At 37.2% G+C, this 22,655-nt stretch overlaps 1 protein-coding gene across 1 annotated transcript in view; it reads right to left on the bottom strand.

Moving 5' to 3' along the window:
- Positions 1-9,872: 9,872 nt before the first annotated feature.
- GRK5 (G protein-coupled receptor kinase 5) overlaps positions 9,873-22,655 on the bottom strand; it is a 306,115-nt gene continuing 293,332 nt past the window's right edge. The window contains exons 15-16 of the mRNA XM_051981523.1: positions 20,829-20,960; positions 9,873-15,219 (exon numbers count right to left, since the gene is read on the bottom strand). Of these exons, the coding sequence (XP_051837483.1) occupies positions 15,121-15,219; positions 20,829-20,960 (231 nt within the window). The 3' untranslated portion in view covers positions 9,873-15,120. The remainder of the gene's footprint in view (positions 15,220-20,828; positions 20,961-22,655) is intronic.

The following is a 22,655-nucleotide window of genomic DNA, read 5'->3' as shown; positions in this document are numbered from 1 at the left end:
TAATGCAGGGAATTCTCAATGAAGAAAGGCACTTACTCCACAGACATTTTAGACAATTGTCAAGAGCGTGGAGAGGCTAAATGCCTTGCCTAGGGTCCCACAGCCTTTATACGTCAGAGGTTGAACCTTGACCCAGGTCTTCCTGACTCTGAATTCTAACTTTAACCATTATAATAAGGTGATTCAACCCACAGCTCTGACTCCCTAGCTTTGCTTTCCAACTATAATGTTCTTTTGTCCTAAGGTATGACATTCTGCTCTCCCTCTGGAGTAAAAGCATATGAGTTCAAATCCTACCTTAGAGACTTAAAACTGTTGCATCCTTGGGAGTCAGTTAACACTCCTAACCTTCATTTCTTATCAATGAAAGGAAGGCTTTGGATTAGACACTCTGAGGTTCCCTATGGTTCTAGATTTATGATGCTATGATTGATTATTTTTTTCTGGTTATAAATAGGATTTTTCTTTTCTTTTTTTTATTAAAGCTTTTTATTTTCAAAACATATGCATAGATTATTTTTCAACACTTGTTTGTTTGTTGAAGACCTTGTTTTCCAAATTTCCTTTCCTTCCCCCTGACCCCCTTGTCTAGATGGCAAGTAATCCAATATATGTTAAACATATTAAAATATGTGTTAAATCATATATATACATACATATGTATACAATTATCTTGCTGCACAAGAAAAATCAAGTCAAGAAGGAAAAAAGTGATAAAGAAAACAAAATGCAAGTAAACAACAACAAAAAGATTGAAAATGCTATGTTGTGATCCCCACTCAGTTTCTTTCTCTGTGTATAGATGGCTCTCTTCATCATTAGAATTGGCCTGATCATCTCATTGAAAAGAGCCATGTCCATCAGAATTGATCATCATAAAGTCTTGCTGTTGCCACATATAATGATCTCCTAGTTCTGCTCATTTCACTTAGCATCCAGTTCATGTAAGTGTCTCCAGACTTCTATAAATCATCCTCCTGATCATTTCTTATAGAACAATAATAGTCCATAACATTCATATACCACAATTTATTCAGCCATTCTCCAATTGATGGACAGCCATTCAGTTTTTAGTTTCTTACCACTACAACAAGGGCTGCTACAAACATTTTTGCACATGTGGGTCCCTTTCCCTCCTTTAAGATCTCTTCAGAATATAAGCCAGTAGTAACACTGCTGTATTAAAGTGTATGCACATTTTGATAATCCTTTGGGCATAATTCTAAATTGTTCTCCAGAATAGTTGAATCAGTTCACAACTCCACGAACAATGCATTACTGTCCCAGTTTTCCCACTTCCCCTCCAACATTCATCATTATGTTTTCCTGTCATCTTAGCCATGATTGATTCTTTTTTAAAATGTTGTCTTTCAGAATCATGATGGAAAATGCCATCCCCACCCAGAGCTAAAACTATGGAGTCTGAATGCAGATCAAAGCTTATGATTTTCACTTTTTTTTTAAAAAATTATTTTTCATGTTTTTTCCTTTTATTCTGATTCTTCTTTCACAACATGACTAATCTAGAAATGTGATTAATATTATTGTACATGTATAACCTATATCAGATTATTTGCTGTCTTGGAGAGAGGAGGAAAATTTGGAACTTAAAATATGACAAAATGAATGTGAAAACTATTTTTATATGTAATTAGAAAAATAAAATACTATTAAATGAGGGGAAAAGAATTTTACAAGAATTTTTTTATTTGTTGTCTTTGAGTAAGGAGAACATCCATTGGCTCAGACCCAAACTTGGCTATGTGACTTACTAATTATATCAACTTAAGTACCAAATTTCATTTGTAAGGTGGGAATGATAATTGTTATTAACCACTTCATTGTGTTTTTATGAGGAGGATATTTTGTAAACCTGGATAGTGCTACAGAAATGGGGCATCTTATAAATTACAACACAGAGGAGCAAGTGGAACAGTCATCAGACAAGAAGCCATCTTTGAAACTAGTTGTCTTCCCTCAAGTCCATTTAGAACCCACTTACTTGGAACTCCAAATTGCACTTTCCCAACAAAATAATGTGCTCAAAGTTAGGTAAACTTATTCTCAAGCATAACAAGGGAAAATATTCTTCTATTTCCAATTCATTATAGTGAAGTACATACTAACTTCATGTTTATTGATATGAATTGAACTGATTTGCTTATGTTGCTTCTTCCAGCCCTGGGGGGAGGCCAGGAAAGATGAGAAAAAAGAGGTTTCATAGTGTAACTCATAAGCTTGGAGACCAACAATGCTGCAATACAATGCAACGAATATTTGTTATAATATTATGCAAAAAATACTTAGGCTCCATTTATCTGCAGAATGTTTTGCTAGAAGATACAAAACTTGGATAAAACAGAGTTCTGTCCTTAAGGAGCTTATAATGTGTAGTATAGAATCACACACCAATATGGAGAGCCATAGTACAAATTTTGTTTTGTTTTGCCATACCTGTGATTTCAACAGGATATGGAAATCCCAGCATAGAGATTCCCTTCACTGCATTTCCTTTATAACTTAGGATCTATGAGAGTTGTTTGGTTTACTGTTTTACCTTTGGAAGCATAATTATACATGCAATATTCCCTAAGTAATTTCAGAGAGTTATATAAGTGACAATCACTTATTCCCTAAGAGATTTGAGGAGCTACCAAATGGTACACCATGTGAGGGTGTTACTAGTTTACTAAGGGAAGAATCAGAGAAATTTTTTGGAAACAGATAAGGAAATTTTTAAATTGCCTCTTTAAAAGAGACAAAGTAATGGTGGATAAGTGTTTGACCTTCAATGAGAAAGAGTTCAAATTCCATTTCCAACACTTAATAGCAAGTCACTTAACCAAAATGACAAAAATGGCAGAATATGAGGAGCTTCTATGGGAGCAGGTCTGTTGGTTCTCATGTGACCTTGGACTTTTCTAGGCCTTTGTTAGCTTTTCTGCTCAGCTCTAACTCTACATTATATACTTTGGTGAACTTTAATTTAGACAATTCCCCCTGACTTATTTATTAAACTATCTATGGGTGGTTATAGGAAGTTCTTCACAATGACAAAAGTATAGAGCCTTCTCAGAGACTCTTCCTTTAATGGAAAAATAAACATTTAACAGGTTATGTGAGGGAGAGAAGGCATTTCAGACATAATCCATAGTCTGGTTAATTTTCATTTGTGTTTGAGTGTAAAAAGTGAGATAAGTCTAGAAATGGTGCCAGTTTTCAGGGTCTTAATTGCTAATGATTGAATCCTTATAGCTTAGGTTGTTGATAATAATAAAAATAATAGCATTTATTTAGTGCTTTAAGATTTTGGGTTTCATGATGTCCCTTCACATTCTTGAAAATTATTGAGGCCCCAAAAGAGCGTTTGTTTATGGATTCTATCTATCTATATTTACCATATTAGGAATTGAAATTCCTAAATAAAGATAGTTTTAAAATATTTATTACTTCATTAAAAATAACAATTACATTTTAAATGAAGAACAACTATTTTCCAAAACAAAAATTTAGTGAGGATATCATTGTTTTACATAGTTTTGCAAATCTCTTTAATATCTGACTTAATAGAAGGCAGATGGCTTTTCATATCTGCTTCTGCATTCAGTTTGTGGTGATGGCTGTTTTGGTTGAAGAAAATCCAGCCTCATATAGATAGGGATACAGAAGTATCTCCCTTGGAAAAGGAAGGAATATTTTAATAGGTATATAATGTTAGTATCAGTATAAAAATAATTTTGATCTCTGAAAGAGTCTTTGGGACCCCTATGGATCAAACTTTGAGAAGCATTGCACTATACCATATTGTCTCCATGTTTGATCTGAGAAGTTTCATCAGCATCTGTCTACAGTTGTTGGGATGCCAGGAACACATGTTCTGCATCTTGTGCAGTGAGAAAGGGGGAAGGGTAGGGGTGGGGCAGGATTTGCTTTTTATCCCTTTCTTCTATAAAAGGAAGGAAACCCCTAGCTCCAAGCCATTGGTATTGACTCTGTGGCTTGTAATATGGTTAGGTCCTTGCAATCGTAGACACCAAACCAGAAGGGTCCTAAAAGAGAATACAGTTCAATTCCCTCATTTTATGGATGAGAAAACCATCAGAGGGGAGAAGTGAGCTGCCCAAGCTAATAATAAAAGGATCTTAGATTTGAACCAAGTCCTCTTAGTCAAAATCCATTGTTTCTTCAATTATTATACAATGAGAGTAGTAGGCAGTGAATATATTAGCTTGATTGAAGCAGAAGGTATGGACTAGGATATAATGGGCAATAAAAGTGGAATTTGAATAAAGAAGTTATTGAAAGCTCAGTTTTATTCTTTAGCTCTACTGGCCACTTATAATTAGAATTATTTACTTATAATTTTATGATTTTCTTTAGTTCATATGATCTGGGATATAGAGTTCCATGGGATCTTAGCAGTCACTTTAACAATCAATTTCTTCATATTTTATAGAGATAAGTCTTTCATAATCTAGCCCCATTCTTGCTTTTCTAGTTTTTTCCTCCATATTGCTCTCCAGCACAGTCTTACATTCAATGATCCACACCTAGATGTTCTAGAATAAGACAGTTGACCAGATGTAGTGAAGGTCATTTACAAAATGGAGTTGCTTTGGTGTGGAAATCAAGAGAACAAATTAGAACTTATCTCATTCTTCATCTTGTGCTGCCCCAAATTTATTGGGGGTTTTTTGTGAATAATCCATGGAAAATCAGATGACATAAACCATCTATTGTTTCCTAAGTGCAGGTGGATGCAATTAATGAGCATCTCTCAGTTCTGGGAAAAGAAAGACCCTGAAACCTATTTGTCTCCCTCCCAATTTTATGGAAACTCATTCTTCTCCCTCCTAACGTGGAAAATCTCCCAGTCTTTCCTCCAATTAGAAATCAGATTACCTAAATTTGTATCCTGTTTTGTATGATGGTTAGTTGTTTTCTTATAAATAATTGCTTTTGTTTGATGAATTATTTTAATACATAATGTGTCTCATTCTTTAGTCAAGGTCTTTGGACTGATGGAATATTTTGAAAATAAAAAATTTAAAAAAAGGAAAAAAAAAGAAAAATCTTTGTGATGAAGGATGGTTCTCTGAGGTAGGAGAAAGAAGGGATATAAAGAATAATAGGGGTAATGACAATACTACCTAGATTGATCTACTTATTCAGTGCCATACCAATCAAACTCCCAAGAAATTATTTTACAAAGCTAGAAAAAATAATAACAAAGTTCATCTGGAAGAACAAAAGATCAAGAACTATAAAGGAATTAATGAAAAAAATGCTACATCTAACTATGTCAGACCTAAAACTATATTACAAAGTAGTGGTCATTAAAACCACTTGGTGCTGGCTAAGAAATAGAGAAGTTGATCAGTGGAATAGGTTAAGTTTGTAGGACAAAATAGTCAATGGCTATAGTGATCTAGTATTTGATAAATCCAAAGACTCCAGCTTTTGAGATAAGAACTCACTATTTGACAAAAACTACTGGGAAAATTGGAAATTAGTATGGCAGAAATTAGGCATTAACTCACACCTAACACTCTATATATTCCAAGAAACAAATTCATGATTTAGACATAAAGTGATTTTATAAGTAAATTAGAAAAACAAAGTTTACCTCTCAGATCTATGGATAAGGAATGAAGTTGTGGCCAAAGAACTGGAGCTCATTATTGAACATAAAATAGATAATTTTGATTACATTAAGTTAAAAAGGTTTTGTACAAACAAAACCAATGTAAACAAGATTAGAAGAGAAACAATAAACGGGAAAAATTACATTCAAGGGTTCTGATAAAGATCTCATTTCTAAAATATATAGAGAACTGACTCATATTTATAAATTCAAGCCATTCACCAATTGGTAAATGGTCAAAGGATATGAACAGACAATTTTCAGATAAAGAAATTAAAACCATGTCTAGTCATATGAAAAAGTGCTCTAAATCATTATTGATCAGAGAAATGTAAATTAAGACAACTCTGAGGTACCACTATATACCTCACAGATTATCTAAGATGACAGGAAAAGATAATGACGAATATTGGAGGGAATGTGGGAAAACTGGGACACTAAAATATTGTTCATTGAGTTGTGAACTGATTCAACCATTCTTGAGAACAATTTGAAACTATGCCCAAAGAGTTATCAAACTGTATTTACCTTTTGACCCAGCAGTGTTTCTACTGGGCCTGTTTCCCAAAGAGATCTTAAAGGAGGGAAAAGGACCCACATGTATAAAAATGTTTGTGGCAGCCCTCTTTGTAGTGGCAGGAAACTGGAAACTGAGTGGATACTCATCAATTGGAGAATGGCTGAATGAATTATGGTATATGAATGTTATGAAATATTATTGTTCTGTAAGAAATGATCAGCAGGTGAATACAGAGAGGCTTAGAGAGACTTACATGAACTGATGCTAAATGAAATGAGCAGAACCAGGAGATCATTATACATGGCAACAGCAAGATTATATGATGATCAATTCTGATGGATGTGGACCTTTCTTCAACAATGAGATTATTCAGGTCACTTCGAATTGTCTGGTGATGAAGAGATGCAACCAGAGAGAGGATTGTGGGAACTGAGTGTAGATCACAAATAATATTTTCACTATTTTTTGTTGTTTGCTTGCATTTTACTTTTTTCTCATTTTTTTTCTTTTTGATCTGATTTTTCTTGTGCAACATGATATTTATGGAAACATGTATAGAAGAATTGCGTGTGTTTTGCATATATTGGATTACTTGCTATCTAGGGGAAGGTTGGGGGGGAAGGGAGGGAAAAAAATCGGAACACAAGGTTTTGCAAGGGTGAATGTTGAAAATTATCCATACATATTTTTGGAAAATAAAAAGCTTTAATAAAAAAATAAACTGAAAAATAGAAAGAGGTAATATGAAAAAAAAGTTATCAATAAAAATCTATTTAGAAAAAAAGAGGTCACTTCATCTCTTTAGGAATTATTATTTATATCTATAAAATGGGAGTTTAAATTGTACTATTGCCAAGATTGCTTCTAGACCTGACAATCTCATGGTTTATGGAAACTCATTATAGATAATCCATAAAACAGGTAAATCACATATAGGACAATCTGGAGCAGGGGTCTTCAAACTATGGCCCTCCGGCCAGATGCGGCAGCTGAGGACAATTATCCCCCTCACTCAGGGCTATGAAGTTTCTTTATTTAAAGGCCCACAAAACAAAGTTTTTTGTTTTTGCTATAGTCCGGCCCTCCAACAGTCTGAGGGACAGTGAACTGGCCCCCTATTTAAAAAGTTTGAGGACCCCTGAGAGTATGCCGTTTGAAAAACTTTCTGCCTGCATAATAGAGCTTTCCTGATAAGGCTCTTCCTCACTAATTAAACATAAAGAATTTCATTTTCCCAAAGGTCTTGGGAAACAAATCCTTATGTTCTCCTCTAGATGAAAGTTATCCCAAGATCTGGTAGATATTCAAAGCCAAGTGTTCTCAAGTCTACCAGGATAATCCAGCTTTGATGAGACTCTTACCTTTAAGTTTCACAATCCCTTTTCCTCCTCTCCAAACTTGAAGACTCAGAAAGGAAGGGGGAAACAAGTATTTATTAAGCATCTACTATGTACCAGACATTGTGCAAAGTGCCTTACAAATGATTTTTGACAGCTCTGCTAGGTGAGTGCTATTATTTTTCAGTATTATTTGACAGATCAGGAAACATACAGACAGAATTTAAATGATTTGCCCAGAATCATACATTAGCTATATAAGGCTGGATTTGAGCTCAGGGCTTTTTGATTTCATAGATGAGCAGCAAGTCCTCCCTTCTCCTCTTCCTATTTCCTTCAATCACCCATTCAGAACAGCTTCTAAGAAAGGATCTGACAGTTTCACACTGAGGTGGTAGTGATTATTCTGTATCCCACAATTCACTGCTTCTTTGGAGTGGAGTATGGAGGAGCTTGAAAGGCTTCAAGAATAGTTCATATTTGATGGAAGGTGGGGAGGGGGTATCCCATCCATTCTAAGCTGAATTTTTTGTCTTTCCTTTAAAAAGCTAAGGAAAAAAAAGCAAAACCAAAACAGCAAAATCTTTTTTGTGAGCCTTAGTTTTTCCAAGTGGATTCATTTCCTTTTGAACCCTGGCATTCCTACTCTTACATGACTATGCCATAATTTTAAATATTCATCTTGTTACTTGTTCTTGCTTCCACATTCTGTACATGTCTTTTTAAAAATCTAACTTGGTTGGTAAATTGTTTGTGCATCTGTATGTCTCATTAAACTGCTTTCCTTTCATCAGAATTGTTTCTCTTTTTGTCTTCAGCATTTCATTTTTGTTTCCTGTTCCTTCAGTTCAGATTCTCTCCCGTGAGATCCTAGACAATGAGATGCTATTTATCCTTCCTCTGACCCTTTCCATCCTCAAATCTAGGAGGTATGCCAGACTATTCTGGTTTTTTCTCTTTCACAAACTCTTAAGATGGAGCAGTCACTTTCCCTAAAGACTCCCATAATCTTCCCTCCTCCCACTCCATTCATAAGAAATAGGATTTTTCTTTATTGGTTCCTCTACTTTTTGAAGGTCAAAATTATCATTAACATAAGTCAAGACATTTTTGGTTGTTCTACTTATGGAAGACAGAGCTCTGGCAAGTTTATGGGGAATTTAAGTTTTCCACTGTGATTATATTATATTTCTGTTCCTAATTTACACGATAGTTCCTGAAATTCCCATCTATACTCCCTTTCTGTCAAAGTAATCTATAGCAGTAGTGTCAAACTCAGATAAAAAGGGGGCCATGATGGATCACAAGGATCACACAAGGATCCCTAAAGGTAGCATATTAACTCAGAAAACCAAAGATTACCATTGTATATATTAATTGTTTTTATTTATTTTGTTGAATATTTCTCAATTATACTGTAATCTGGTGGTTAACACTTGGGAGAGCATTACAGGCTGTCTCTAATGCCTCTAGTCTATGGTATACTCTGAGGATAATATTGCTTCTGTTTTTTTCTCTATTGATTTTCATGTGCTTGTGGACTTCTTTACATGAGCTTATTTCCTTAACACACATTGCTACACTATCTATCCCACCCTCCAAATTACCACAATTTTTTTTTTTTTTTGATTATAGGATATCCTTCCAGAGCCACTTGCTACTTATAGGTTTCATCTCACCAAGACTCAGTGAGGTCAAATTTGCTTTCTTCTGTTAGGATCTCTAGCTCACCTTGTTTTTTAGCTGTATATTATACTTTTAAAGCACCATAGATTCAAACTACAAGGGAGATAGATTATATCTTAACAAAAGGAACAACTTCCTAGTATAGCCAGAGCTACTTAATAACTAAATGAACTCTCTCCAAAGGTAGAGAATTCCTTGGTATTGCAGTTGTTCAGTGGAGTTTGCATGACTACTCTGAGGATATTTTCTATGTAAATTGTGCTTCAGGTAGAACTAAATCTAAGTCCTTTATGACCTTGGAGGTGACTTTAGCACTAAGATTTTATGTTTCTGATTCTATTCAATTTTGTAAGACCTAGAATGTAAGTTCCTTAATGGAAGGGATTCTTATCTTGATCTTTGTCTGCCTAACATCAAGCACTGGTATCCTTGACCTGGGCAGGTACCAAATAAATGCTTGAATCAATCCCTTTCAATACTGAGCGTAGAATCCTTGTAGACATTAGATTCTTAACAAATGTTGAACGAAGAAATAAGTGAATAAAGGTCTAAGCCATGTCAAGTGTAGAGACCAAAGTCAACTGTCAAGTGCAAATAATGATTAGCAGCTGCAGGTGTCTCTATACAGAATCTACATGCAGATGATACAGAAGTCTACACAGTACCTAGGACAAAATACTTGAAATTTCATGTTTCTTTTTAAATTAAGGAATTTATTTTTCTAAAAAAAAAAACAAAATAAAACAGTGGTTTGATCTAGATACAGCAGCACTGTGACGTTATTAGAATGTACAGAGAATTAGGGCAGCCAGGGAACACAAAAACCACTATCTCCAGAACAACCTCAGAAACAAAGCTAGTTTTATCAAACAGTGTGAAAATCTTCCAGGAAAAAAAAAGAGAGGGACAAATCTTAAGATGATGGAATGATGATTATTGTTATTATTATCATTATCATTATTATTAAAACAAGATCAAAAGCTATGAACTATTAACCAAGAACATTTGTTTTGGAGTGCATACAAAAATGACTTTTCAACTGACTCATAATAGTCACATTTAAATCCTCTGGAAAAGTCCTTTCCCACTTGGAGAGAGCATGCCATTTCCAAATATGTACACATAGTGACCACAGTAGTGCAGGTTTTGAAAATCAAACTGGAAATATGTCTCTGGGCATGAGTGTGAATCTGCAATGTTGGAGTTTAATTTGGGTGGATGTTTAAGTGGTGAAGACAGCTTATGTGTCCAGGTGACAGATGCTTGTGGGAGAAAGCAGGCCATTATTCATGACCTAACTATGTGATGTGAAACTGCACAATGAAATTTGAAAGCCCTTCATCTCCCCAGGCAAAGGTCAAAATGATAAAAGTCATGCCAGTATGTCCCAGATTAAAAATAGAATGGCAACTCAGAGGGCACATTCAATTGCTCATAGGACTCCTGAAGCCCACTCAGGAGCCATGAGTTAAGGAAGGAGATGTAAGCACAAAAATTACCTGGATAGTATATATTAAGCATTTATCATTAGTGGGTGAAGATTTCTTGAGGGAATACCTGATTGCCAAGAAACCTGATGTTTCTCCCAAAATCCAGAGACATCAAGCTCTTCATTCTTCTGTTCTGTTTGCCAAGGGAGGTTGACTTGGCCCCATCTCAAGGCTGATGTACCTCCAAGAAAAACGGTCCAAGAGGTGTGCTCATTTTGTTGATTTAGTCACGCTCGAAGAGTACCGGCATTGGTGGAACATCTGGCCAACAGCCGGCAAAGGAAAAGATTTGAAATGATGTGACTTCTTCAGGAAAAGGAGGATTGGAATGGAAGAAGAGGAATTTCAACACTGTGGACATTTTTTTTTTTTTAGCAAGGCATGGGAACTTCTGAACTCTTAAAAGGCTGTCTTGTCTTCAGAGGGGAGGTACTCAAGACAATCAGTATCCCAAATGGAATTTTGAGGACCCAAGAACAAATTCTCCTCCAAAGAAGCATCCACTGAAGCCAGTGGAGTCATCCATGTGCATGTATCCAGAACCCGAGGCAAAATCTGCCTGCATTATTGCCCTGTGAGGTGTTGATATAATTCAATTAAGTTACTGATTGCTCTAGTTTAAGTAGCCATATAACTACCCCTCCCTCCGTCCCCTACCCCAGCCCCGAAAAATAAAAAAACAACAAGGATAGTTATGTTCCCACTGGCAAAGAGCAATCATCTCAGAAGGAAGTTGTATCTTCTTGTTGCTTTTTAAAATGCAGAGGAATGTGGCATGAAGAACAGTTTTGGAAATCTGTGTAGAGTTCTGTAACTCCATATTATCAAATAAGATAATACTTGTAAAGCGCTTAGCACAGTGCCTGGAACAAAGTAGGTGCTTAATATATTTATTTTCTTCCCTTAAGTATTTTTCTTTGATCATTGACACAAGGAGGAAGAACATTCCTGTCTAGGATGTCAATTGCCTGAAGACTGTGTGTGTGTGTGTGTGTGTGTGTGTGTGTGTGTGTGAAGCTGTCTCTTCAATATCTTGGGTGGTCCCCAGGACCACTGAGGAAACTCAATAATGGATCATGATGATAACGATTTCAAGAAGGAAGCAGACAAAGCAAAGAAGTTTCTGTACAATTCAGGGTCCACTTCTTGAGTCTCACTTCAAAGGCACTATATCAATTGACTAATTGTGCACATAACTACATTCTTAAAGAGGAGTTCTTCCTCAGAGTTCAGTTTTTAAAAAAATCTTGGATTATCCAAAGATATCTGGACAAAAACTACTTTTGGGAGGAGGGAGTGTCTTAAAACATGTAGAAGATGAAGTTTGGAGGGGAAGACTTTCTGATGATTGACTCAAGAGGTCGGTGATACATAGATGGTCAGTCTCTTGGGAATTCCTTTAATGAGGTACTCGTTCGTATGAGTTGGGTACTGGCCTTTTGGCTCAAATGATCTGGTAGGCATAGAAGCAAAGGAGTCTCAGCTGCAACTCATGAACATTTGTGGCAGTTACAACAAGGGAAGGAGAGCCTCAAGTCTTTTTAGGAATCAATGTGGAGACCTGTGCTTATGATATAGCCTAAGTGACCCAAGGAGTAGAAAAAGAAAAACAGTAAAAGCCCCAATTAAGGTCTTTTGAATATTCTGCAGGAAGTTTAAATTCAGTGTTGGGTTTTGATACTGAAAACAGCTCTTACATTCTCCTTGCAGCACCTACAGAATTTTGAATCCCAATAGACTAGGGAAATAGAGAGGAGCCCTTAATATCAGGATGGGAAGATAGTCCTTTGAGTTGATGGTTTCTATAGAATGGTCTTCCATTCTGTTATTGAGAAGGGAAGACCAGCTGTTCAAAGGTATTTCCATATTCTTAGCAAAAATGGCAAGGTTAGATGGTAGTAAATACTTCTAACCCAACCTAAGGAAATGGGAAGGTTAATTAGCCCAAGAAACTGGTCCAGGAAACATCTAGATTCAGAAATTAATACTGTAGATTAAAGGCATATTAGGGAAAAGAAAATATTTCTACTCTTCCATTTATTTATAGAATCACCTCAAAATTATTCAGCCCAATTTTCTAACTCACTTTCTAATACATTCAAACTTCCCAAAAGGCACATAACAAAAATTTAGGATTTAAGAGTGAGGTTCTCCATTTGCTATTTGTGTAATATAACTTTTTGTGCAAGTATTTTGGGTACAAGTAACTTTTTATCTTTGGGTCTCAATTTCCCTATATATATAAAATGAAGGGATTGAAATAGATAATATTTAAGTCCATTGTAATTCAAATATCTCACGATTATGAAATTAGGTTGTGTATTTAAGTCTCACAAGATGCTTCTCCCTGAAAACTCATCCCATTATTATCTGATTCACTCACACCGAGTAAATTCTGAGTGGTGTTCTCCCTAAACATTGGCATTCCACTAAACCATAGCCCAGAAGTGCAGAAGGTCATGGGAAATGGTGGCAGCAAATGCCTGGCGGGCCTTAAGGGGACTCAGGTTAATCCATTGCTCACTTTGTTTAGATGAGAGCCCTTGGGATCTAGTGAGAGAGTAGTATAATTTTTTCAATGTCTCTGTAGTGAGATTGGGGAATTAAGGATGAAGCTGTTTACATGGAAGAATCTGCTTCCCCAAAAGAGAATATAACTCCAGGCAAGTTACTTTAACATTTCTAGCCCTCAGTTTCCTCATCTGTAAAATGAGAGGGTAGAACAAAATGGCCTTTGAAGTTGCTTCCAGTTGTATCTATTATCCTATGATCCTTTGACACTGGGGTTATTTCCAGAGATCTTTCACCCATTTGGGTTCTGTGAATCCTGGCTGGAGTTAGAAGGACCTTTTTTGTTTCAAAACTCTGTTCTGACCTTTGAAGGATGGAAGACATCCTTGCCTTTGCTTGTCTTCTCAAGTGCCTTGCCACCATTTTTGGTCACTGGTCTTCTCCATGGGGCAGTCAATGTTGGACCAGAGAAAACTAAGGGAAGTCCATCCCTGACTGATCTTTGGCTACTTACCAACCTACTACCCATGCTGGGCTCTGAAACTAGAGACTTTTTACTCACTATTCACACAGGAACTAGGAGGAATTTGCACAAGAGGCCTTATTTTATTTTATTTTTTTCTGTTTTGTACTACTGTGTTCCTTCTCTGTAGCATATCTCAGAAGGAATCCCTGTTAAATGCATAGGCACCAAATAGTTTCAGGAAATCTTTCTTCTTGTCTTTATTATTCTAAACATTAGAGCTGATACAGACTTCTACATCTAGGCTTCCTTTTGTCTGTAAAATTTTAAGACACTTGGGATTTCCTTTCATTGTTCTCATTCCTATATTTCCCTCTTAAAAAAAAAAAAAAAACTTCACAACCCAAATTTGAGGGAAATGCATGCAAACAAGAGGTCAGGACACATTAGATAGGAAGAACAATATTTTCTGCCCAGAGACCAATGGGCCAAAGTCTTAGGTCCTGACCATGCTTCCTCTCCCTGGAGTCTACTTCTAATGTTTAAATGGGATGGAGAATGGAAAGAGGATCCCGAATCACACCACAAATATTTTGATGACCTACGGAAAAAAAAAAAAACCTGGCACTAAACTCAGTGGTGCCAGCAGGTCTCAGCCTTAGGTGGAGGAAATTCTCAAATGGGGTTAAGTCACAAGTGTGCCCTTTTTTTCTTTTTTTTCTTTTTTTTTTTTTTTTAGCATTTAATACAAGACGTTACAAACTAACAGAGAAATTGTATGCAGTGTTGCTATAAATCAAATATACAAACAAATGTAAGTTAGTTAGGAATAAATTGTGCCATCAAATGCATGTATGGAAATATAACCCACTAGCTGATGTGAAATTGGAATAATTCTCTGTAGTTAATAAAAACAACAATTTTTCAATTGAGGCTCTGGAAGTCTTGAGTCACATTTTTAAAATCCCACCCTCCCCTTCCCTCCCTTTCCCCTCAATGTCTTAAAACACATGGCTTTACAACGGCTGCACAGAAAATATACACCCTCAAAGTCTGACTTTCATTTAAATACAAATGTACAAAATGTAAACTGAGACAATAGAGAAATTTACAAAACTTTTCTTTAAAAATAATAAGGACAAAATTCAGTTCTAGGTATGATGCTATTTAAATACGTGCAAGTTGTCTTATCTGTTGGATTTCTATTGCAATGTTCTACAGAGACCAAGTGCCATCACACCAGCTGTCCAAGGGCCCCCTCCAGAAAAGCAGACCTGAGTGGGAATTTCTTCAGGAAAATTGGAGGTTCCATTTCCAGGGTTTGGACAGAGCCCCTCTCTGGCTTTTGGAGGGGTGGAAGCATTGGTTTAACTCAGTGTTGGTGGCGGCACGTGTTGGCAGGAGCTCTGTTTCTTAAGTGGAAGGACTAGGGCATAGCCCCATTTAAAACTCCCAGATTTGAGCTGAAACTAGCTGCTTCCGGTAGAATTTGAACGTACATGGTTGGAGTTGATGTGGTGGTTAAAATTCGCCTTGGAATTAGTAGTACTCTTAGAATTGTTCTGATGCTAAAAGAGAGAAAAACCATTAGACCTGTTACAATGATTTACAAAGACGGACATCTCATAGGCTAAGCAAGCATTTAAAAGGAAACTCTTTACCCTGCTTAAATTGGAAAATATGGAGAGATTATGGAGAGAATTATGGAGAGAAAGGAAGGAAGGAAAGCACAGACTGGGATCATCTCTTCATCTCTGCCTCTTACTTGCTCTTCATTGTTTTATTTTATTTTAAGTTTTTATTCATTTTATTTTTAATTTATGGAATAAAAATATTTCCATGACATAGTACACTAAAAAAGATGATTGCACATGAAATTGCCAATCTATTATGTACAACTTGCTATTCCTTTTAAATATATAATAAGGTTATCATGTAAATTTCTTCTTTTTTCTTTCCTTCCCCTCACCATAGAGATGGCTACCATTAGATATGAATATATATATATGTATATGTATATACATATATATATATGCATATGTATATATGTGAGTGTGTGAAATCATTCTATATATACTCCTATTTATCAGTTCTTTCTCTGGATGCAGACGTCTTCCTTCATATGTTCTTCATAATTAATTTGGGTATTGATAAATCAAAATGATTTTTTTATTTAAAGTTGTTCTTAAAACAATATTGCTATTACTACACACAACATTCTCTTGGTTCTGTTCATTTTACTCCCTTATATTGTGCAAGTCTATCTATGTTTTTCTAAGATCACACGCTTTCTCTGTGCAGACAAGGCTTACATAAGTAATTAACTCTAGCTCAAGTGGGCTCTTGGAGAACTTTATAGAATCTTGATAAACTCTTGTTATGTTGTACTTGTTAAATTTGCAGCCTGATCCCTGTGACATACAGATTGTTCCTTTTAAGGCTCAGTGAACTTCAGGGACTCCAAGTTTTGAAGGAGTTATTTGGGCAGTGACACTATCTTTAGTGTCTAATCTGGAATTCACTTGTTTATCAGGTGATTTTATTTGTGAATTTCTTCCCAGTGAAGTAGGTCACTTACATTTATCCAATCTTGATCCAATAACATCTTGATAATAATAATAATAATAGCTAACCTTTATACATAATGCTTATTATGTGCCAGGCACTGGGTTAAGTGCTCTACAAGTATTATCTCATTTCATCCTCATGAAAAACCTGGCAAGTAGGTGCTATTATAATTTTCATTTATAGACAAAGAAATAGGCAAATACAGATTTAGTGCATTGCTCAGGGTCACACAGTTAGTAAGTATATAATTTGAACTCTCTTAACTCCTGGTCCAGTGTTCTATGCATTATACCATTTAGGATTCAGAGCTAGAAGGACCTTAGAAATGCAAATGGCCCAACTGCTTCATTTTGCCAATAAGGAAACATCTAGAGAGAGAAAGCAGCTTGTCCATTGTAGTAAAGAGTAAGTTGAAGAGGTGGGACTTGACCTCATCTCCTCTGATTCCAAATCCAGTATTTTTAAATTATACCCCGACATTGTAAAGAGAAAAAAAAATAGAACTCAGCTACTGCCTTAGAAGAGCTTTTCTAATCTTCTTAAAGATTCCCACTAGCTCATATTCTCCCTGGAGAAATTCTAAGGGCTATGAAGGCATCTGCATATGATCTGCATCCATCTTTTTTTTTTTTTTTAGTGGGGAATAGTTGAGTGATATTGGGCAGAACCCTCTGGCTTCCAGATGCTTTGAACGGGAGGATCTGGGAAAACAAGCAGGAGCTGTGTTGTCCAGGTGGTGACAACTTGGAACACTTTTAACTATTAAAGTTTGCTTTTTATTCAGAATTACTAATCAAGTATTCATAGCATTGCAAGATAGAAATTCCTGTTCCCTTTTCTTTTAAAGAAGTTGCAATTTTCCCTAAGACCTTCCGAGGGCCATTTGGTTTGGGCTGATAACGGGAACCTCCTGGGTGTTCCTAACAACTGCTTCAAGGAGGGGAGGGGACCTGCCACTCCCATAGATATGACAAACTACCTTTTCTTGGTTCTAGGAACAGCCTTGTCTGAGGGGGAATCGAGAGAGGGAGAAGAGACATGTGAGCTAGGAAGGCAGCCTTCAGAGGGGTAGTGGGAAGGGAAATTTCAAGACCTGCTGCTCCTGTCTCTTCCTTTCTTCTCCCAACTCAATTCAAAATTTGGTAAATGGCCAAAAAAGAATTACATATCACTGAAATATCAAAGGCAATGGAGCAAAGAGCTGGCGTTAGTGTCCTATTATAGACCAGATCCATGCCCTGGATCTCTATGGCCACTCCCATACTCCAAAACTTTTCAGGGTTTCTCTGTCCCTCAGGGAACCTGGAGATCTTCTTCCCTCCGTTCCACAGCACTCTCAAAGCATTCCCTCCCCACAAAAGTCTTTTCGGAAACAGCGCAGTATCTGCACTCTTTGTCAAGCTAGCAAAGTTAAGCCCTTTCCTCTCTGTCCTGGAGCCTACGGCAGAAATGAGCAGAAAGCTTGAAGGGGCACTTAGTGCCCCACAACCCTCATAATCAAAATAAGCCCTTCCTTCTGTAAAGTACTATGAAATGTGTCATCTCATCTGAGCTCTCCAGCATCTCCAGGCATTTTCCCACTGGACAAGCTTCAGCTTGGAAAGGTAACATGATCTCCTTCCCATTCCTTCCTCCTCCTCTCCATCCTCACCAGCATGCAGTCCCTCACTAGTACCTGCTTGGAGCATTCTTAAATGGGCTCTGCCTCTGCTTTCACCCTGTCTCAGTGCCTCCTAGGCAGCTTCTCCAAGAATAAGCTTCCCCTTTATGTCCCGATCTCAAGGGAATCTCTTCCTTCTCAAATACTCTTAAAGCACGTGGTTCTGCTCTCTCCCTCCCCCTGCTTACCTTCTATCTTGATTCCTATCCATTTACACAAACTACACACTCTCCTTATCTTCCCAGTTACACTGTAAGCTTCAGGCAGCCGGGTATTGTGGGATTTTTCAATTTGTACCCATTATACAGCACGGTTCATGGTGCATAATACTTGCTTAATCAATGTCTTTTTTGAGTGGAACAAATGCAAGACTAATTTTTCTTAGGTCCAGATCTAATTATGGCAATGCCCCTCAAGAACTTCCTGATTGACTAGGACAGGTTCTCAAAGAAGAGGCAGCCCTCTTCCTTGACTGTTGTTGGGCATTCCTCAAATCATGTGGAGCTCCTCTATTCCCTTCCTTTCTTCTCCCAGCTCAATTCAGAAGTTGGTAAATGGCCAAATGTCTATGTATGTACATGAATGAATCTCCTGACCCTTTAGCAGTGTGCTGCAACTGGCTACCCATAGCAAAGGCTAATGCTGTGCTATCTTTCATTCTCCTTCCTTTTGTGTATCATGTGCTCCTGCCATTCTGAACTATGTGCCATCGATCTGACATCCCCAGCATTTTTCAGTCTCTGGACTTTGGCTTTCACTGTTCCCTATGTCCGGAATGCTTAGTTAGCCTCCTATTTTGTTTGATGAAATCCCACTCATCCTCCTACTCCCGGTCAAAACCTTGGGGAAAAAAATGAGATTTTTGGCTCTTTCATTTTCCAAAAAGATTGCTCAACTTAGAACTGATTCATTAAAAAAAAAAATATACTTTTTGGCATTTCTTACTTTTTAAATGTCAGCTTAGCTCCCTCCAGCCAAGAAAGCCTCCTCAGACTTGGATCAACACCTTGCCAGTTCCTTTTTTATGCATTCCCTTCTACTATGCATGTGTATTTTCCCCCTAGTAGCCTATAAGCTCCATGAGGGCAAGGAAAATGCTACATCAAAACTTTGATTCTCCCCAGACCTTGAGCATTGTATTCTGAACACACAAGTTACTTGATATTTTGCCTAAGACTGATACTGACTTGCTCCCTTCCCATTCCCCGCCCCCCCCCACCCGTCCACAAAGAAAATTGGAGAGAGCTAGGATTAGAAAGATCTGTTCAGAATCTGACCCAGCATCCTAAATAGGTCTCTGAATGAATGGGTTGTAGGCTACTGCCTACACAGAGTCAGCTAGGTGGCTCAGCGGATAAAGTGCTGGGTCAGGAAGCTGAGAGTTCAAATCCGGTGTCGGGGACTCACTAACGGTGTGACCCTGGGCAAGACACTTAAACCCTGTTTACTTTAATCCACTGAAGAGGAAAATGGAAAACTACTCTAGTACCTTTGCCCAAAAAACTCCAGAGTGGTCATAAAGAGTTAGACATGGCTGACCAAGAACAACACAATTAGAAATCCATTTTTGAAATTATTTCTTCTATTTATTCTGATACTGGACTTTCTTACAGAGCCTGGAGGATGTCCTAGACACTCACTGATCAGTGATGAAATTCTCTATGCCCCCTCTCTCTGCTTCTAAACACAACAGGAACACACATTTAGGCTGCCCTACAGAGATCATCTTCTTCGAATCCCACAAAAACTCTGTGAACCAGACAGGGTGGGCATTATTAGCAGGTGCAGGGAAAGAAAGAATGGTGGATGACCTGGTATCAGCGGAACTGGGCTGAGATCTTGGCTCTGTCAGTCCCTGCCTGTATCTGAACTTGAGAAAGTCCTTCAGTCTCACTGGCTTCAGTTTTCTCATCTGTAGGTTAGACTAGATGAATTTTAAGGCTCCTTCTGGTTCTGTTTGTAAGAAGGCTGTCTTAGTGATCAGAAAACTCACTCAAAGCTACACTGTCAGAGAATGGCAAAATGGAGCCTAAATTCAGGTCTTCTCATTCCACATCAACCACATTGTGCTGCTTCTCGCCACAAAATGCCACTTAAACCACACAATGGAGACATACCACCACCCAACTAGTCCCTGCTATGTAGATTAGGGGATGCTACAAGAAGTTCTAAAGAGTCTAGTTCTTTTTAATCTCTAGACCTTCTAAAATAGTGTTCTTTCTCTCTTTCTCTTTCTCCCTCTTTCTCTCCTCTCTCTCTTTCTTGCACTCTCTCTCTTGTCCGTCTCTATTCTTCTCTATCCCTCTCTCTTTCTGTGTATCTTTCTCTTTCTCTCTGTGTATCTCTATCTGTGTCCCTTTGTGTTTTTCTCTTTCTGTCTCTGTCTTTCTTGCTTCTCTGTCTCTGTCTTTAGTCTTTCTTTCTGGCTTTATCTCTCTTTGCTCTGTCTCTCACTTCTCTGTGTCTTTCTAATTTTCTCTTTGTTTCTCTGTATTTCTGTCTCTCTCTTTCTGTCTCTGTCTCCTTTGTCTCTCTGTCTCTGTTTCTCCTCCCTCCCTCTGTCTCTTTCTGTGTCTTTATCTATCTCTCTGTCTTTCTCTCTCTGTCTCTGTATCTTGGTCTTGGTCTCTGTCTCTCTCTGCCTCTCTCTCTCTCTTTTCTGTCTGCCCCTGTGTGTCTGTCTGTCTGTCTCTGTCTCTCTCCTGTTTTACCTATTATCTCAGTTGATCCTTACAACTTTTGTATGAGACTGGTGTTACAGGTGTCATTAGACCTAATTTGCAGATGAGAAAACTGAGATTCAGCAGACACAAACTGTAGTACTAGAATTTGAACTCAGCTGTTTTGAATCCAAAGCCAGGGTTCTTTTACTCTGGCATGAGAACCAAAATCTTACTGTGTCTGCCTAAACTCAAGGGTTCCAGGATTGGTCTCAGCCTGAGGTCTCACCTGACGCTTGAAAATTCGATGTAGCAAGCCTTTCTTCGGCGGTTCTGGAGCGTAGCTCCGATTCAGGTCAGGTGAAAGAGTACCGTTTGGTCCAAACACATTCAACTCCTTGAAACATTCAGTTTCTATCATCTGGGGAAATGGAGGCAAAACCAGACATGCATTATAGAAGCCACATCCTGTCACTTTTCACAGAAAGCAGAAAGGTAAAGCAAACAAAGGAACAAGGCCCCCAGCATTTGGAAGAACAAACTCTTGTGCAGCCCAGAAACTTCATTTTTTCTCTTTTTAACTGAGAATTAAGCATTTGAACCAGAGTTCTCAATCTTAGTTTCTAAGAAATTCTACTGGCAGAACTAAGGTATCAGCAATGAGGTATTAGGTCTTTTAAGGGGAAAATGGGAAGTAGCTCCAAAGTGTCTCCCCAATCTTGCTTCATGCTAATAAGGCCAAATCCTGCTGGAGGGGCAAGACAGAAAGATGGACAAGATAGGAAACTATAATTGATGTCAGTTCCTAAGGAATATTTTTAAAGGAAATTAAAGTAGAAAATATTATGGCAAAGCCATGGGGATCTTATTATGTGTCAGGAAAATTCTACCTGGAGGAAGCTCAATAAAATAGACCTGAGTTTTGAGTCAAAGGATCTGGACCCGAATCCTAACTCTTCCATTTTCTATCTGTGTATGTGTATTTAATAGAGAATTGGGCTCTCTGAGCCTCAGTTTACTCATATGTACTAGCTGGCTTCTAAGGTCTTTTATAATCTTAAGTCTATGATCTTGATGGCTATTTTATGGACTTTGCAATATTTATTAGACTAAATGGTGGAAGTAGTCCAGTTTCCCAGCCACTCAGGGCTAGGTTCAAACAATGCAATAAAGTTTTCTCACAATTCCCATCACTGAATAAAGTGTTCTCCCAGGACAGAAATTGGACTAGACCCATAATTTAATAGAAAGGGAACTGAATTAGATCTAGATTTGAGTCACAAGATGGAGTCAGTGTGATTCAGTCAGTTCCCACTTTATCAGACACATCTCTGAGTTATCATTGTTCATCTTATTGCATGCTCAATCTAGTACTTCTCTTGTCCTTGTCTCTCTTTTTTTTAAAGTTGCATCCAGATTTAAACTGTTTTACAAAAAATAAATTGTACTCTAGAGTTAAAATCTGGGAATACAGGAAAAATCACAATAAAAAATTCCAAATTACTTGTAAAGAATATTTATTAGCCTAAATATTTTTTAAAAGTTAGCTGGGTCCTTCCCTAATGAAATGATAATACTACAAATAATACCATTGAAAATAACATTTTAGGATGACTAAAAATAACAAACATTGACATTAATACAAAGTATTTTCATATAATAATAATTGTTATAATGTTTTAATATTTGCAAATATCTCCCAGGAATCAGTTCACTTGGAGTTTTACAACAGTCCCATAAGGGTGACATTATAGGCACTATTAGCCTCCCTTTACTAAGTCTCAGAGACATTAAGTGGGTTGTTTATGTTCAGTTACAGCTAATAATAATTAGAGCTGAAGTTTGAGCCTGTATATTCCTGTCTTCAAGTCCAGCACTTTCTTTACTAATCTCATTTGACCTTCACAAGTTAGGTAGTGAGATAAAACGAGATATTTGAAAAACTCTTTGCAAACTTGAAGAAAGTGCTATGTAAATGCTAGCTATTATTATTACGGATATGCTGGGCTGACTCATGTTGAGGCAGCATGATTGCTATTAATAGTAGCTTGCCTGAAGATACAAAGCTCCTCTTTCACAGATTGAAAGCCTCATGTTACTCCATGCTCTTTATGAA

Source organism: Antechinus flavipes, chromosome 2 (genome assembly GCF_016432865.1).
Source record: "Antechinus flavipes isolate AdamAnt ecotype Samford, QLD, Australia chromosome 2, AdamAnt_v2, whole genome shotgun sequence".
NCBI classification, from domain to species: domain Eukaryota; kingdom Metazoa; phylum Chordata; class Mammalia; order Dasyuromorphia; family Dasyuridae; genus Antechinus; species Antechinus flavipes.
The sequence above is the reverse complement of the archived record's forward strand: the minus strand, read 5'-3'. Positions and strand labels throughout refer to the sequence as shown.